Source organism: Hyla sarda, chromosome 3 (genome assembly GCF_029499605.1).
Source record: "Hyla sarda isolate aHylSar1 chromosome 3, aHylSar1.hap1, whole genome shotgun sequence".
Taxonomy (NCBI): Eukaryota; Metazoa; Chordata; class Amphibia; order Anura; family Hylidae; genus Hyla; species Hyla sarda.
The window spans coordinates 168,690,044-168,708,470 of record NC_079191.1 but is presented as its reverse complement, the minus strand read 5'-3'; the positions used below and the strand labels follow the sequence as shown (position 1 = coordinate 168,708,470).

The window sequence follows — 18,427 nt, the reverse complement described above, 5'->3', positions numbered from 1 at the left end:
GCCAGCCAGTAGCTGTCTTGCATGAAAATAATATATACATATGTGTACATTAGGGAGACCGTACATTTTACTGTTTTCTGTCTTTTCTTCCCAATAGTTGTAGGTCGCCTCCTCAAACATGTGATTCTAAAAGATAAATAAAAACAAAATAAATTAAAATTGGCTTGTAAGATGTTTCAATTTATATCACTAGTTATTAATATCACATGTAACAGATGCTAACAGAGACTTAGCCAGATACATTTAAGATACCCGGGGTAACTGGGAATTCTGCATTGAGCCCATATGGGCGAAGGGAGTTTAAGGTGTGTATCCAGCGTAATTCGCGTTTTTTAAAAATGCTAGTACGATCTCCCCCATATTTCGGGGGGGGGGGAAATATGGTCCAAAAGAGTAAATTTTAAATCACGTTCAGTGTGGCCGGCCTCCAAGAAATGCTTGGAAACCGGCAAATCCGGATGTTTTTTCCTAATGGAATAACTGTTTATTAATGTGATTTTTGAACATCAACGTGGTTTCCTCAACATAAATTGGATTACACGGACAACTCAGTACATATATAACGTGGTCCATGGTGCAAGTTAAGTAATATTTTATGTCTTATACCTTTCCTGTCCCTGAATGTCAGAATGTAGGCCCTTTAATCATGTAGGCGCAATTTATGCAATTCCTGCATGGATAGGATCACTTGGACTGGACAGTCAGAAAAGATTGTTTATTGGACATATGAGAAGAGATGTCTGCTTTGAAAAGTTTGTTGCGGAGCGAAGGGGGTCTTCAGAATGACATAAGGGGTTGTAACTGGAATTCATCTATTTCAGGATAGCTGTTTTTTATTATGTGCCAATATTTCCTGACAATTTATTGGAACTGTGGTTATATGTGAACACAAAAGGTATGCGTGTGGTGGTTTTGGGTAATGTCTTCGGTTGTATGCAAACATATACTTGGGTGCCATTGAGGAGACATCCATCTATGTATCACCCCACTTTGACCATTCAGTTACAACCCCTTATGTCACTCCGAAAAACCCCTTCGCTCCGCAACAAACATATGTCCAATAAACAATCTTTTCTGAATGTCCAGTCCAAGGGAACCTATCCATGCAGGAATTGCATAAATTGATATGATTAAAGGGCCTACATGCAGACATCCAGGGACAGGAAAAGTATACGACATAAAATATTACTTAACTTGCACCATGGACCACGTTATATATGTACTGAGTTGTCCTTGTAATCTAATTTACGTTGGGGAAACCACGTTGATGTTCAAAAATCGCATTCATGAACACTGTTATTCAATTAGGAAAAAACGTCTGGATTTGCTGGTTTCCAAGCATTTCTTGGAGGCCGGCCATACTGAATGTGATTTAAAATTTACTCTTTTGGACCATATTCCCCCCTGAAATATGGGGGAGATCGTACTAGCATCTACGCATGCGCACGGACGCCCAGAGAGCCGTCTCCATGGTGATCGTGATGCTCGCTTAGCATTGGCCCAGTTTTCTGGTGCGTCAGAGGCGCGCAGACGCACTGACAGAACAGCGTGCACGTCGGGGAACAAACAGCGGCATTACACACCATTACAGTAACCTGTCCTTCCCGCAAAGATTACACGTATGTTCCGCCTACCTCATTATAACTATTCACTAATCATCTTTTTGATGTAATATATGGCACTTTAAATCGGGGCTTTTCACTAATCTATGCACTTTATATACACAGACTGCCCTGATATGTTTTCTCTATATGTCTATGACACTTAGGCCCTTGAAATTTAATGAATTTTGTAAATATCGTTAATTAATTGTATGTAATGAACTATTTACACTACTGTATAACTATGTATAAATACTTTGTCAGTATCACTGTTGTTGAGCTTGAGAAAGGCTGCAAGTGGGCAGCCGAAACGTTGCTATGCCATCAGGCTAATAAATCCATCACTTTTTTGCACCTTATTTGGAAATGCTGCGGATTTCTTTCTTATTGCTGTCTATTTTTGGCCCGTCACCTAGGACAACGGACCACTGGCACCCACACTTACTTTCCCTGTTTTGGTTGTGCTGCTCCATTTCTACATTAAATAAATATATATATATATATATATATATATATATATATATATATATAGCAACAGAAGAATGCAGCAGCACACTGCCAGCACAAAGATATAGATGAAACATGAAAATGCAGTTAAAACATGGAGAGCTATACAGCTATGGTGTAATAGATGCAAATGTGAAACTATGAAATAGTGAGGCACTTAGCTCGCAAATTTGTCTCCGCCGGCGGTCAAATAGCTTGGACCGTCCCACCGCGATAAGGTGGCCTCATTGGGACGGACCCTACACTGTGAATATGCCTCTGTGTGAACAGTTCAGTAAGCATGGCAGGATCTGGAACATCCAAGACACCTTATATACACACCTGATAGAGGTGGGTGGGGTGCAAGGCCAATATGGAGGTAGCCACTCCCCCGTATGTGCAATACAGACGAAGAATAAGTCAGCCAGCACTTTAGTTGATACCAAACTATTATATGGACCTGGCCTACAGGTGCACGCTACTAGGCTAGATATACAGCAACAGAAGAATGCAGCAGCACACTGCCAGCACAAGGATATAGGTGAAACATGAAAATGCAGTTAAAACATGGAGAGCTATACAGCTATGGTGTAATAGATGCAAATGTGAAACTATGAAATAGTGAGGCACTTAGCTCGCAAATTTGTCTCCGCCGGCGGTCAAATAGCTTGGACCGTCCCACCGCGATAAGGTGGCCTCCTTGGGACGGACCCTACACTGTGAATATGCCTCTGTGTGAACAGTTCAGTAAGCATGGCATTTGACCGCCGGCGGAGACAAATTTGCGAGCTAAGTGCCTCACTATTTCATAGTTTCACATTTCACATTACACCATAGCTGTATAGCTCTCCATGTTTTAACTGCATATTCATGTTGCACCTATATCCTTGTGCTGGCAGTGTGCTGCTGCATTCTTCTGTTGCTGTATATCTAGCTTAGTAGCGTGCACCTGTAGGCCAGGTCCATATAATAGTTTGGTATCAACTAAAGTGCTGGCTGACTTATTCTTTGTCTGTATATAGTGGATTAAGGTAGATATAGTTCAGATATCGATCTCATATAATTGTACCCTTTTGGAGTCACTTTTTTTGAGTATGCATGGACCCTCTTTGTGGACATCTAGTTCAGACTCTAGAAGCTTTGTTGTTGGGATCCACATTTATTCAGCATTAGCTATTATAGGGGAACTTTTCTCGACCCACGTGTGAAAAGGTCTTAATTCCCCAAAACCTCCAACTATTCAAAAGACAATAGTAATTTTTGCTTACTGATACCAAGCCATGTCTAAAGCACTTTAAAAGGACAGCTAATGAAAATATAAAAAATGATTTCAATGATTATAAAGAAAGAATATACTGTCTAAACTAGGCCAAACATTTCAGATAGTTGTCACCTGAACAATTCTCTGTTCTACCAATTGTGTAGGAAGGGAAAAAGCTACTGCTGGCAGGCTTTTTGGCACCCAAAAAAATACATTGGGCATGTTTAAGACCATTTAGGTGGCCCCTAGACACTTTATATGAAATTGGCAGATTTGGCTGGCATTAATCTCTTGTATATCTCTCTGCTTAATCTGTGTGACTACAGTCAATATTAAGAACTGGGGAATATGTTGTGCTTTAAGAATTAGAGTACAAACACCAAAACAAATTCCATCTGCAAAAAAATGTATGTATGTTAACTGTTGTCAAGTTAGGACTGTAAATTGGAGCCATATACGATATATTGGAGCACAGTATGTTGTTGTTGTTTTTTTTTTTTTTTGTATTGCACAGTTGTGGTTACCTCATTTTAAAAATGTCCTCATTTCATAAATGTTATGTGCCAACTAGTAACTGCTGACAAGCGTTCATTTCCCAGCTGTGTGAGGTGAGGGGTGTAGATATTGCTGTTGAAGTAAACGCTGTATGTAAGTTTTATCTTTGGACTTGACTTAACTTGAAATGTGTTGTACTGTTCTATTCTATTCGCTGTGCTTTTAGGATATATTATTGCTTTGTATTCTTTCACCTTAAAGCTACATGAAGTATTAACAATGTGATGCTTTTCCTGATTTGCAGGGGATTTTCCTCCACCTCCTCCTCCTCCTCCTGAGGACCAAGGTAGTCTTCAGCATTCATCTGGCTTTGGGAACTTTCCACCTCCTCCTGCACCTGATAACGCAATGTTCAATATTCAGGTAATGTCTTAGGGAAGAATATGTATTTTGGGGGGGAATACTGGCATTTAACATACTGTATATGCCACAGGCCAATCGTTCACTCATAAAATTACTGAACTATTTCTCACCTGAAAAAGTCTACAAGCTCAGTCAGTACCCTCAATCTCAGTGTTGTGGGTTCCAGCTCCACTTTGGGCAGCACATGCAAGCACATAGTGCTGTTTAACCACCTAGCGACCCAGGCTGAAAGTATTGGTTAAATGCTAGTCCCTGCAACACCTTAACATGTATTATTTGGTATTGTTGTGTTTTTAGGATGTTGAAGTTGGTAATAAATGTAAATATTGTCTGTAATAAATGTACTGTTTAACAGATAAACACCGGAGGTAAAACAATAGAGGAACGGCGCTCAAGTCTAGATGCAGAGATTGATTCTTTGACCAGCATCTTGGCGGATCTGGAAAGCAGTTCTCCATACAAACCACGAACAAGTCAGGTACAGTCACCACTATAAGATGCAGCCTTCATCACTCTCAGGACATGTTCACACAGTTAAGAGGTGTCCTGATTTGAACACAGAAACCATAACGATTTCCATGTCCAAATCAATCAGTAGGGAAACATCTTTCATTGTCCACACAGCGCTGAAAAATCAGTGTTTTTTATTTTATTTTTATTTTATCTTTTTTAAGAAAACATGTATTCGATATTTTTATGCTGAAAAAAATTACCATGTCACTTTGTGCATTTTGGACTTTGAGGAAGAATTTTCTGACTCTTAATTTTGCTGTGTGAACACCTGGTGTTATATAATCTGCCTAAAATCTTATTTTGTTACATGTACCAAAATAATCAATTGAAGTAACATATTAATATGTAATCATCTAACCAGTTGCCACTGAGCACAAAATCACAACAGTGCTTGGATGATATTAGCATACTGCAGGAGGAGAAAAAATAGTTCCATTTCCAGCAATAAAAGTGATGGTCCAGTCTGTCCGAAAGATGAGTTCTAGGATGCAGTAAAATGACAGCAAAAATTATTTCCTCTTGAACACCATAAATTTGGTTTCTGACATGTGACGTTGAATGTGTAGTTCTATCACTGCTGAGTAGAGGAAAAAGTCCAGCTCAGGAATTCTTTTAAAAGGCAACTACTTTAGTACCACATGGGGAAAAAATATCAAATAGGCTGTTAGCCTGACGCGTTTCAATCTTTTAAGAGTTTATTCATTGGCTGCCTATGTTTAGTCAATGCCTACTTAGGCAATAGAAAATAGAAATGCATCAAGATAACAGCCTACTTGATATTTGCTATAATGTTGTTTGCTTGTTTTTTCACTGTGAATTAATAAAGTTGTTGCCTTTTAAAAGCCCTATGCTGGTCTTCCTTTGCTTCAAAGTGAGACAGATTGGCTCCCCGCTTGCCCGTGCTTCGGAGGTTCCCACAAGGTGGTGTGGTGACTTTCTAATGGGATCTGTGAACACTTGGAGATAGTAGCTAAGTAATTCAGTTATATAAAATCTCATTGGCAAACAAGGTGTGCCTGGGTGCAGAAAGAACTGTTTTTAAGTTCTGTATTTTAGAAAAAAAAAAAAAGCACAACAATGTAATAAATAAAATCACTCATGTAAAACTTTAAAATGTCCAGTATCTATGATATGGTCAACACATTTTGGTAGAATACAATGTTTGTCTCTTATACACATCTGAGAGATTATCTGCTAAGCGCTCCTTTCTTCCAGTAATGGGTTTATTATTTTTATTTATTTATTTGATTCTAAAGGATATTTTATGTGTTATGTGGTCAACAAAGTAACACATTATATGAACAACCTTATAATAGTAAGCCATGTGGTTTCCTAGCCAATAAACATATCTGCTGATTTTATCTATGTGGCATAGCGTTACAGCTCGTATTGACATGTATTTTGTAGTGTGAATGCGAGCCATGATGTCTCTGTTGCAAGCTATTCATATCACTTCATTCTTCTCAGGTTATTTTAATATTAAAAACTGCTGCTGTGTTATGAATACGGCCCAGTGCTAGCTCTTAGCTTGATCAAGTTTTTACAGAATAATATCTGGTAAGTGCCACAAAAGCTGAGGGAGGAATCAGTTTATTCTGAAAAAGACAATATTTAGTTCCATATTCTATTCTGTCAAATAAGATTTAAGAGTTAAAGGAGATGTCCTGCGCAGACTTTTTCTTTTCCGTCCTGCCCGGGCTGCAAAAAATAGACAAAACAAACTTTCACTTACCTCCATATGTTGCCCCGGAGCTCCGCAACAGCTGATCGGTCGGTACGTCCGGCCCGGTACGTCACACGGCGCTTCAGCCTATCACCGGCTGACGCACCGTGTGACATACCGGGCTAAAGGAAGTAGGAAGTAAACAGCCCGGCAACAGTGAAAGTTTGTTTAGTGTTTTTTGCAGCCCGGGCAGGACGGAACAGCAAAAGTCTGCGCCGGACATCTCCTTTAAAGGGGTACACTCCGCTGCCCTGTGTCGGAAGCTCCGCTCGCAGCGTCCGGAAGTTTATTGTTCCGAACGCTGTGTGCGGGCTTCCGTGTTCAGGGCCGCCCCTCGTGACGTCACGCCCGCCACCTTTGTGACGTCATGCCCGCCCCCTCAGCGAAAGTCTATGGGAAGGGGGTGTGACGGCCATCGCGCGCCCATCCCATAGACTTTCGCTGAGGGGGCGGGTGTGACGTCACGAGGGGCGGCCCTGAACACGGAAGCCCGCGCACAGCGTTCGGAACGATAAACTTCCGGATGTTGCGAGCGGAGCTTCCGACACAGGGCAGAGGAGTACCCCTTTAATGTTTTTCTACTTCGATCAAGGTGCTAAGTAACATTTTGTGACGAAAAACCTCTGTGAATTTTATTTTTGGCAGAAGTGACACATCTTTGCTTTATAGCTCATTGGAAACCAATGAACTTGCACTCAGGTCCGATCACAGAAAATATGATATATTTTACACATTTTTATATATTTAGAAGCCAAAATAACCCTTGTCTAGGTGAAAGTTTACAAATAATACTTAGGGCACAATTGGATTGAAACAAATTTCCATGCAATGTGAAAATCATGTTAGAGGCAGGTTGGAGAACTTGGCCAAATCTTTGCAGTAAAGGTTCTTTAACACAATCACATTTAGTGGAAAGGACATCTTCTAGCTTCAAAGCCTTGGGTCTAATTCCTGCACAGACATTGCTGAATACTTAATGCACGATTCCCATATATTAATAAGGGCCAAGGCATATTGGAAGATTAGTCATCTGACATACTTTTAGCTTGGAGGAATGGGTACATAGTTGTTAGGCCTGTAGTTTTTAGTGCTGGATCAGTATCATTTTACTGCAGACACTTTGTTCTGCCCTTGACAGCGAATATGTTGGATGGATGAAGGATCCATGGGATTTCTCCCAGTTTGGGAAGTAAAATCTCATGTTTGCATCTATCTTTATTGCTTTGTTTCATATCTCTATTACTTAGTACTGTATGCAAACTATATTACATTATTTATTTTCCAAAACCTAAATAAAACTGTATGCGATCATAGTTTGGCGTGTGTTATACTTGCTACAGTGGGGCAAAAAGTATTTAGTCAGCCACCAATTGTGCAAGTTCTCCCACTTAAAAAGATGAGCCCTGTAATTTTTATAATAGGTATACCTCAACTATGAGAGACAGAATGAAAAAAAAATCCCCAAAATAATGTGTGATTTTTAAAGAATTTATTTGCAAATTATGGTGGAAAATAAGTATTTGGTCAATAACAAAAGTTAATCTCAATACTTTGTTATATACCCCTTGTTGGCAATGACAGAGATCAAACGTTTTTTGTAAGTCTTCACAAGGTTTTCACACACTGTTGCTGGTATTTTTGCCCATTCATCCATGCAGATCTCCTCTAGAGCAGTGATGTTTTGGGGCTGTCGCTGGGCAACACGGACTTTCTACTCCCTCAAAAGATTTTCTATGTGGTTGAGATCTGGAGACTGGCTAGACCACTCCAGGACCTTGTAATGCTTCTTACGAAGCCACTCCTTTGTTGTTTGGGCGGTGTGTTTGGGATCATTGTCATGCTGAAAGACCCAGCCAAGTTTCATCTTCAATGCCCTTGCTGATGGAAGAAGTTTTTCACTCAAAATCTCACGATACATGGCCCCATTCATTCTTTCCTTTACATGGATCAGTCGTCCTGGTCCCTTAGCAGAAAAACAGCCCCAAGCATAATGTTTCCACCCCCCATTCTTCACAGTTGGTATGGTGTGCTTTGGATGCAGCGCAGCGTTCTTTCTCCTCCAGACACGAGTTAAGTTTTTACCAAAAAGTTCAACTTTGGTTTCATTTGACCATATGACTTTCTCTCAATCTTTTTGTGGATCATCCAAATGCTCTCTAGCAAACTTCAGACTGGCCCAGACATGTACTGGCTTAAACAGGGGGACACGCCTGGCACTGCATGATTTGAGTCCCTAGCGGTGTAGTGTGTTTACTGATGGTAACCTTTGTTACTTTGGTCCCAGCTCTGTGCAGGTTATTCACTAGGTCCCCCCCTGTGGTTCTGGGATTTTTGCTCATCATACTTGTGATAATTTTGACACCACGGGGTGAGATCTTGCATGGAGCCTCAAATCAATGGAGATTCAGTGGTCTTGTATGTCTTCCATTTTCTAATAATTGCTCCCACAGTTGATTTCTTCACATTAAGCTGCTTGGCTATTGCAGATTCAGTCTTCCCAGCCTGGTGCAGGTCTACAATTTTGTTTCTGGTGTCCTTCGACAGCTCTTTGGTCTTGGCCATAGTGGAGTTTTGAGTGTGACTGTTTGAGGCTGTGGACAGGTGTCTTTAACACCTTAATGACCATGCGGGGGGGGGGGGGGGGGGTGGGGGGGGGGAATGCACGTTCCTGCACCAGGATGAGTATACGCATCCATGGTACTCGTGGGTGCTGCCCAGTGCACCCACGAGATAGCAGCAGGGACTTGGCTGTAACACACAGCCGGGACCCTTCCGCACTGCCGGGACCGAAGTAAACTTCGGTTCCGGCAGTTTAACCCTTACAGCCGCGGTCGGAAGTGACTGCGGGATGTAAGTGTTATGACAGAGGGAGGGAGTTCCCTCTGTCCCCCCTGCAGCATCCTGCATCGCGATTGCAGGGTGCTGTGTGTGATCCCCGGCGGGCGGGCGCCTGCCGCACGGCCGGGACCGAAGAAAAATTCGGTCCCGGCAGTTTATCCCTTACAGCTGCCTCTGTCTCTCTGCTGTAGCACCCCGCCACGATCACGGGGTGCTGCATGTTACCTGGGCAGCCGGGGGCCTTTACAAGGACCCCCAGGTCTGCCCCGGTTATTGCCTGTCAGGACGTGCCAGAGACACGTCCTGATATGCTGCCTGCTAGTGTAAAACTAGCAGGCAGCATATATCTGCAATGCTTTGGAATACTAAGTATTCCAGAGCATTAAAAAAGTGTGGAAAAAAAAATATTAAAAAAAGTGTAAAAACAATGTGTTCAAAAAAAGTGTAAAAAAATAAAAATGCTTAATGTGTAGGATCACCCGGCGCACATCGCTGCGGATGCCCGCCAGCACTCACAATAATGAGCTCCCTGCTGCGGCTGGGTAGTTTTGTGTGTCCACTCATTGCGACGGATTTCCCGCCGGCAGTCATAAGTGGACACACTGAGCTACCCAGCCGCAGCAGTGATCTCGCCCTTGTGACTGCCAGGGGGTATCTGCAGTTTGAAATATGCTGCAGGTGCGCTCTTTGTGACCCTACACTGCCTCCCGTTCATACTGCGTTTTAGCAGTATGTTAGAGGTATCCGTCAGCATCACATCAAAAAAAGTGATGCTGACATATACTGTAGCAGCTCCATTCATTTCTGAAAGAGACTCCTACAGTATACATTGGCATCCCTTTTTTGACATTACAACGGAAACCTATACTGCAAAAATGCAATATGAATGGGGAGTATGACCCAACCTCACCCCCCACCCCCCTCCCTCCAAAAAAATAAATCAGTGTTTCAAGATTTATATAATTTTTTTTTATGCCCAGTGATATATATATATATATATATATATATATATATATATATATATATATATATATTGCCATGAGTTGGTGCTTATTCCCACAAAATGACGTATATATCCAACAGGAACTTTAACTGTCGAAGACAGCAACATGTCACTGGTAGCCGACCAAGGACCTATCAGAGCGGTCCCTGGTCCAGACAATACACTTTTAGGGGGTGCGGTATTGTTCTGACAGCTCCGATCCTTTGCAGACATGGGGTGGAGTCTAGAATTCATATAATTATGACCTGAAAGCCAAAGGGTGCTCCTCTCCTTATTGGTCCTACCAGGCGGTCAGGCAACCAGATATGGCCTAAATAGGGGTACTGCCGAGCCCGGGACTAACAGCGTGATAAAATATGGGCGCATTTCCTCCATTTCAAAAGTGACTTACCAAAATGATGTCCCACAAATAAGGAATTTGTGGGGAAAAAAAGCTAATTGCTATTTTTTTCCACTGACTTAGAAATAATTCTAGCCACACAATAAGGGCTCAACGTACTGTACTCACTTTTGCCCTAGGTGAATACTTTAGGGGGCTAAATAATGGAAATTATTGAGGTGTAAGGTCTATAGATAAAGTACACACTTGTCTATTGATAAATAATAGAAAATAAACAATAGGATATCAAACTGACACTCTGGGATCACAGGACCCTTGTGTATCCTCAGGGTCAGAGATAATAAATAGTATAAAATCTTAATAAAATTAATAAGCCCACTATAAAATGTAATAAATGATATATCCTTGATAGCAGCTTCTTCAGTGGCAGAATAACAATCAATATGCCATAGAGCTGCTAACCGATTTCTAATACAATGCAGTTATGATTGCGATCATAGGAAGATCAGTTATTAGCACATGTTATCCATCTTTTTGAAGTGCAACAGTTCTGTAGCAATAAGGTATCCACACTTTAGAGGTCCCAGAGGTAATGATGTTCCTCAGTGTAGCGATTACAAACAGTCTCTGAATACAATAATTGTTCAGTCCACTACCGCTGGTAACAGTAGACAGTGCCAGCAATTGCTTAAAACTATGCGCATAGTATATAAATGGAAATCTCTCACCGGTCCAGATGTTGGGATGTCGATCACATAATTACCACTCCGTGTTAGTAGCGATGTCGAACAGCCGTCTATGCCTGCTCTCCGGCCGGAGAGCGCACCGCTGGAAGTCCCGGCCGACTAATTGCGCGGAGCTTGCTGATGGTGGGCGAAGTATTCGGAGGCTGCAGCACTTCCACAGGTAGGTATCTTAGAGTGGCGTCCTCGTGAAGGTAGCGCGCGCTTTTGGTCTATGACCGCGCGTTCTGTAGATAATCGGTGGTGGTTTCTATAAACTGCAGATAGTATAAAAGTGGTCTTAGAAGTCTTTTGGGGGGTCGCTGGATGTGTTTCAGCACCCACTAGGTGCTTTCTTCAGCAGCTAAAGTCCTATATACTTTAGCTGCTGAAGAAAGCACCTAGTGGGTGCCGACCCATAATGTGTATAATGATATCCTAAAAGCCAAATGGTGCTCCTCTCCTATTGGGTCCCACCATGTGGCCAAGCAACCAAATATGGTCTAAGTGGGGGTATTACCAAACATGGGACGAACAGCGTAAAAAAATATGGGCTGCATATTCTACTTTTCAGATGCAATGTACAAAAAATATGTCCCACAAATGATGCATTTGTGGGGAAAAAAAAGACAGTTTTAATTTTTTCGCTGATTTATAACCATTCCAGCCACACAAAAAGGACTCAAATTACTCCCGGACCGAGCACTGGGGGTGCATTTCTTTCAATATCAGAAGTGATGTACAAAAAATATGCCCCTCAAATTATGCATTTGTGAAAAAAAGCAAATTTTTGTAATAATTCCTGCTAATAAACTATGGTGGTAAAATACTCACTGTACCCCCTAGCGAATACCTTGAGGGGTCTAGTTTTTAAAATGGGGTCATTTGGGAGGCAGTTCTTATGTTCTACAGCCTTCAAATTTTTCTGCAAACCTTGCATAGCACATAAAAAAAAATGTACCCGTATTTTTCGCCCAATAAGGCGCATTGGCGTATAAGACACACCCAATTTATAGGTGCAAAATCTAAAAAAAATAAAGATTCTGAACCCAACAGTGGTCTTCAACCTGCGGACCTCCAGATGTTGCAAAACTACAACTCCCAGCATGCCTGGACAGCCGTTGGCTGTCCGGACATGCTGGAAGTTGTAGTTTTGCAATATCTGGAGGTCCGCAGATTGAAGACCACTGCATAGGAGGTAGTACTCACGTTTCCCCGCCGCTCCGTACACGTCACCGCTGCCCTGGATGTCGCTCCATCGCTGTCGACGCGTCGCCATGGTGTCCCCGACTCTCCGGACGTCTTCTTCCCTGGGATCCACGCTCTCCGTCGCCGTCATCACATCGCTACGCACGCCGCTCCTATTGGATGACGGGACGTGATGGCGTCGAAGGAGAGCGCCGGCCAAGCAGGGGATCCCGAAGCAGACACCGAGGCAGGTAAGGTCCTGTAAGCTGTTCGGGACGCCGCGGTGAAATTTCACTGCGGTGGTCCCGAACAGCCCGACTGAGCAGCCGGGTTAGTGTCACTTTCCCTTCAGACGCGGCGGTCAGCTTTGATCGCCGTGTCTGAAGGGTTAATACGATCGGTGATGTCCTGTATTAGCCGCGGGTCCCGGCCATTGATGGCCGCAGGGACCACTGCGATAGGTGTGTGTATTCGCCGTATAAGACGCACCAACTTTTCCCCCCCAGTTTTGGGGAAGAAAAAGTGCGTCTTATACGGCAAAAAATACAGTACTTTACAAATTTTCTAAATTCAACTTGTGACATAAAAACAATGTCAGAATTATTGTGATTGGCAAAACGTTACCAGAGTTATTTTAATTCAGACATCCCCGATTTGAAAAAACAGGCCTGGTCTTTCAGGGGCGTACAGGTTTACTTGTATTGGTCTTTAAGGGGTTAATACTGATAATATTTCCAAAAGAAAAAGCTAGCATAAGATAATGCACACCAACACATGTAAATTAACCCCTTAACGACCAAGGACATCTATTTACGTCCTTGGCCGGTGACCCCGCGTCATATCGGGTCGGTCCCGGCATGTATCTGATGCCGGGACCTGGATCTAATAGCGCGCGGCAGCGATTGCGGTGCCGCGTGCTATTAACCCTTTAGACGCGGCGTTCAAAGTTGAACGCCGCCTCTAAACCGAAGGTGAAAGCTGCCCGGCTGCTCAGCGGGGCTGATCGGGACCACCACAGTGAAAATGCGGTGTCCCGATCAGCTGGGACACGATCGGAGGTCCTCTTACCTACCTCCGGCATGTCCCCTCTGCGATTGATTGCTCCAAGCCTGAGATTCAGGCTTGAGCATTCGACCGCCGATAACCCTGATCACTGCAAAGCTATGGCTTTGCAGTGAACCGGGTATGAGATCAGTGTGTGCAGTGTTATAGGCCCCTATGGGAGCTATAACACTGCAAAAAAAAAGTGTAAAAAAAAGTTAATAAATGTGATTTAACCCTTTCCTTAATAAAAGTTCAAATCACCCCCCTTTTCCCATAAAAAAAAAACATGTAAATAAATATAAACATATGTGGTAACTATAAAAATATATCATTAATTAAACCACACGGTGAATGGCGTACGCACAAAAAAATTCTGAAGTCCAAAATAACGTATTTTTGGTTGCTTTTTATATCATGAAAAAATGAATAAAAACTCCCATCAATACAAAAATGGTACCGCTAAAAACTTCAGATAACTGCGCAAAAAATGAGCCCTCATTCCGCCCCATATGTGGAAAAATTAAAAAAGCTATAGGGGTCAGAAGATGACAATTTTAAACGTATACATTTTCCTGCATGTAGTGATGATTTTTTACAGAAGTACGACAAAATCAAACCTATATAAGTAGGGTATCATTTTAATCGTATGGACCTACAGAATAAAGATAAGGTGTCATTTTTACCGACAAAATTTACTGCGTAGAAACGGAAGCCCCCAAAAGTTAAAAAATGGCGTTATTTCTTCAATTTCGTCGCACAATGATTTTTTTTTTCCGTTTCGCCGTAGATTTTTGGGTAAAATGACTGATGTCACTGCAAAGTAGAATTGGTGGCGCAAAAAATAAGCAATCATATGGATTTTTAGGTGCAAAATTGAAAGGGTTATGCTTTTTATAAGGTGAGGAGGAAAAAACGAAAGTGGAAAAACTCGTGGTCCTTAAGGGGTTAAGTAATGAATGCACTTTTATTAACATATACCAAAAGGGGGGGAATACACACACAGTTAAAAACACTTAAAAACGTATGAATAACGAGAGCATAGGAATGTAATCCTACCTCAACCCCTCGGCTGTCGCTCCTCCTTCCCATAGACTTTAGTTGAGGAGGCGGGGGCGTGACTTCACGAGGGGGCGATCGTGACTTCACGAGGGGCGGGCGTGACGTTACGAGGGGCGGTCCTGAACACGGAAGCCCGCACGCAGCATTCGGAACAATAAACTTCTGGTGCTGGGGAGCAGAGCTTCCGAAGCAGGGCAGCAGAGTATCCCTTTAATGCAGGTAACGACTGGAGGACAGAGGAGACTCTTAAAGAAGAAGTTACAGGTCTGTGAGAGCCAGAAATTTTGCTGGTTTGTAGGTGACAAAATACTTATTTTCTACCGTAATTTGCAAATTCTTTAAAAATCAGTCAATGTGATTTTATGGATTTTTTTTTCTCATTATGTGTCTCATAGTTGAAGTATACCTATGATGAAAATTACAGGCCTCTCATCTTTTTAAGTGGGAGAACTTGCACAATTGGTGGATGACTAAATACTTTTTTGCAAAGCGGGTACTATTACTGTGTGTGACAATAAACATGGGGAGTTTGTAAATAGGTGGGTATTGTACTGCAGAAAGAAGCCTAAAATGTTTGTTTGGTTAGTTCTGTTTAGAAGTCTTGTATGGGAGAAATCTTAATGGAGGTCTAGGCCAGATAGTGTAGAAAAGAAAAGTAAATAACTACGGTTAGAGAAGACGTCACCTGTAAATGGGTGGACTGGGGAGATAGGAACAGGGGGCCTGTTATAGAGGAAAGTAAAGCATATGAATTATATTTATAATCATTACAAAACGTCTCTAATATAGGGGTACAATTCTTTGGGAATGGGCTGTCAAGGGGTACTCAGGCGAAAAAAGGTTGAGAACCACTGGTTTAGAGAGTCTTTATAAGGCTCAATCAGTCATGGTGCCTATTAAATTTATCGCTCGCACATCTCTCTTTAGTTAATGTGTAGCTAATAACTATGATTTTATTGGCCACACAGTACATTCTATCAACCGATTAATAATTGTTTGTTCATCAACTAATACCAAGCCCTATTACAATGGCTAAATATTCGGAATGAGCGTTCATAGAAACATTCTCCCGATAATCTGCCCACGTAAAGGGTATTAGGTTTTAGCTGTGAACTACTTCTGTGGATCATTATGTAGATTATGCCCACAGACATCTTATCCCCTACCCGGCGGTAGGACCCCTCACGATCTCCATGCCAAACTCATGAAACACACACAGCATTCTAAATGCTGAGTTTCCACAGCAGATGTGACATCAAGTCATGCCCCCTCCTTTTATGTCTATGGGAGGGGTGTGACAGCCGTCACTCCCCTCCAATAGAAAGGAATGGAGAGGGCTTAACGTGACGTCACTTCTCCAGCCGCAGAAACCCAGCGTTCTAAACTTACTGGTAAGTTGCCAAAATAAGAGTCTTATTGTGGTTTGTGGTGGCTTGTGGTTCTTCTGGCTGGAAAACAACGTAATTAAAGGAGAACTCCAGAATATAAAAATTGTCCTCCATACTGCCGGCAGAAAAAAATAAAGATGTACATACCCTCCTTCGCTCCCCCGGGGGCCTCCGGTAACCGTCTCCCGTCTCCCCCAGTCATACTGCGCTCAGCCAATCACCAGCTGCAGTGAAGACCCGACTCGGCCAGCGATAGGCTGAGCGGCAGTGTGAGAACGCTTCAAGACACACAATTCTTCACTACACCGGCACCTGCTGCTGGGGCCGAAAACGTCACACTGCCGCTCAGCCCATCGCCGGCTAAGCCGGGACTTCGCTGCGGCTGGTAATTGGCTGAGCGCAGTATGACTCGCCGACCACCAGCAACCAGGAAGAGAATCACGGCAGAGACCGGAGCAGGTTACCGGAGTCCCCGGGGGAGCGAAGGAAGGTATGTACATCTTAATTTTTTTACTGCCGGAACAATGGGGGACAACTTTTATATTCTGGAGTTCTCCTTTAAACAAAGGCTTGGAAATTTTAAGATTACGGTTTTAGAATGAAGTTCAGTACACATTGCGTTCATTGTAACTGCTGGGATTTTAGCACTCCTCCATCCTGTACTGCAGCTATATCCCCATTCCCATAATTACAGCATTGCCAACTCCAATAAACACGTATTCCTGCATTTTAATGACCAAGTACTATGTGCCAGTTACTATAAGACCCAAAGAGGAAAAGCCACAAAGTGAACTGATCACTGTGTTATCATTGGTTATATAAAACCTAACTTAAAGGGCTCCAAAGTCATCATGTGCGAGATATGTCTTTGTATTAGTGTTAAGTATTTACTATTGTTTGTTCCTTGTATTCTTCCTTTACAGCAGGTTGCAGATGGATAGTGGGTGTGTGTATGTGGATGAACACTATTTACACTGAATGCAATATAGAATAGTTCCTTTATAGTTACGCAAGACTATTCTAAATCAATTGAAGGAGAAACATGTCAAATTGTGACAATTTTCAAAATTGTGCAGTCCCTTTAACCCCTTAAGGACCAAGCCCATTTTCACCTTAAGGACCAGGCCAATTTTATTTTTCCATTTTCATTTTTCCTCCATGCCTTTTAAAATCAATACGTTTTTTATATTTCCATCTACAGACCCATATAAGGGCTTGCTTTTTGCGTGACCAATTTTACTTTGTAATGATATCTCTCATTTTGCCATAAAATGTACAGCAAACCCCCCCAAAAAAATTTTTAGGGAGGAATTTTAAATGAAAACTTTTGAGCAAATTTTTGAGGGTTTCGTTTTCACTCTGTACACTTTGCAATAAAAATGACGTGTTCTTTATTCTGTGGATCAATACGATTAAAATCATACCCATGGTTACATACTTTTCTATTATTGTACAGCTTAAAAAAAAAAAAGTTTTTGTACAAAATCAGTATGTTTAAAATCGCCCTATTTTGACCACCTATAACTTTTTCATTTTTCCGTATATGGGGTGGTATGAGGGCTCATTTTCTGCACCGTGATCTGTACTTTTTATCAATACCACATTTGCATATATGAAAATTAAATTATTTTAAATCACTTTTTATTATTATTATTATTATTATTATTTTTATAAAATGTGACAATAAAGCAGCAATTTTGGACATTTGTTTAATATTTTATGTTTACCCCATTCACCTTATGGGATCATTAACATTATATTTTGATAGTTCAGCCATTTACACACGCGGTTATACCAAATAGGTTTGTTAAAAAAAAATGTTATGCTTTTTGGTCAATTTCCATTTTTATTGGGGAGGGGATTTTTCAATTTTTTTTTCCTTTTTATTTTTACATTTTTTAGCTTTTGTTTTACTCTATTTATGTCCCCATAGGGGACTATCTATAGCAATCACTTGATTGCTAATACTGTTCAGTGCTATGCATAGAGCATAGCACTGATCAGTATTACTGGCGATCTTCTGCTCTGGTCTGCTCGATCTCAGAGTAGAGGAGATGGCTGGAAGCAGGTGAGGGACCTCCGGATGCCATTTTAGATGTTTGGACCCCGTGGGCGATCCGATCATCTGTTTAAACGTGCGCATTGCCGCAGATACCGTGATCTGTATTGATCACGGTATCTGAGGGGTTAATGGCGGTGATCGCTGATGTCTGCCATTACCGACGGGACCTGCAGTGCATGATGTGAGCACCGCTCTGATGCTCGCGGTAATGTACAGGACGTGAATGTATGTACCTCTGCACCAGGACGTACATTTATGTCAATGGTTGTTAAGGGGTTAAG

The 18,427-nt window shown here is 41.9% G+C and overlaps 1 protein-coding gene across 6 annotated transcripts in view; it reads left to right on the top strand.

The window, feature by feature from the left end:
• The window catches only part of LPP (LIM domain containing preferred translocation partner in lipoma), a 347,896-nt gene that overhangs the window by 173,561 nt on the left and 155,908 nt on the right, over positions 1-18,427 (top strand). For all 6 annotated transcript variants that reach the window (XM_056565451.1, XM_056565455.1, XM_056565453.1 and 3 more), the window contains 2 exons: positions 4,148-4,266; positions 4,622-4,744. In XM_056565451.1, the coding sequence (XP_056421426.1) occupies positions 4,148-4,266; positions 4,622-4,744 (242 nt within the window). The remainder of the gene's footprint in view (positions 1-4,147; positions 4,267-4,621; positions 4,745-18,427) is intronic.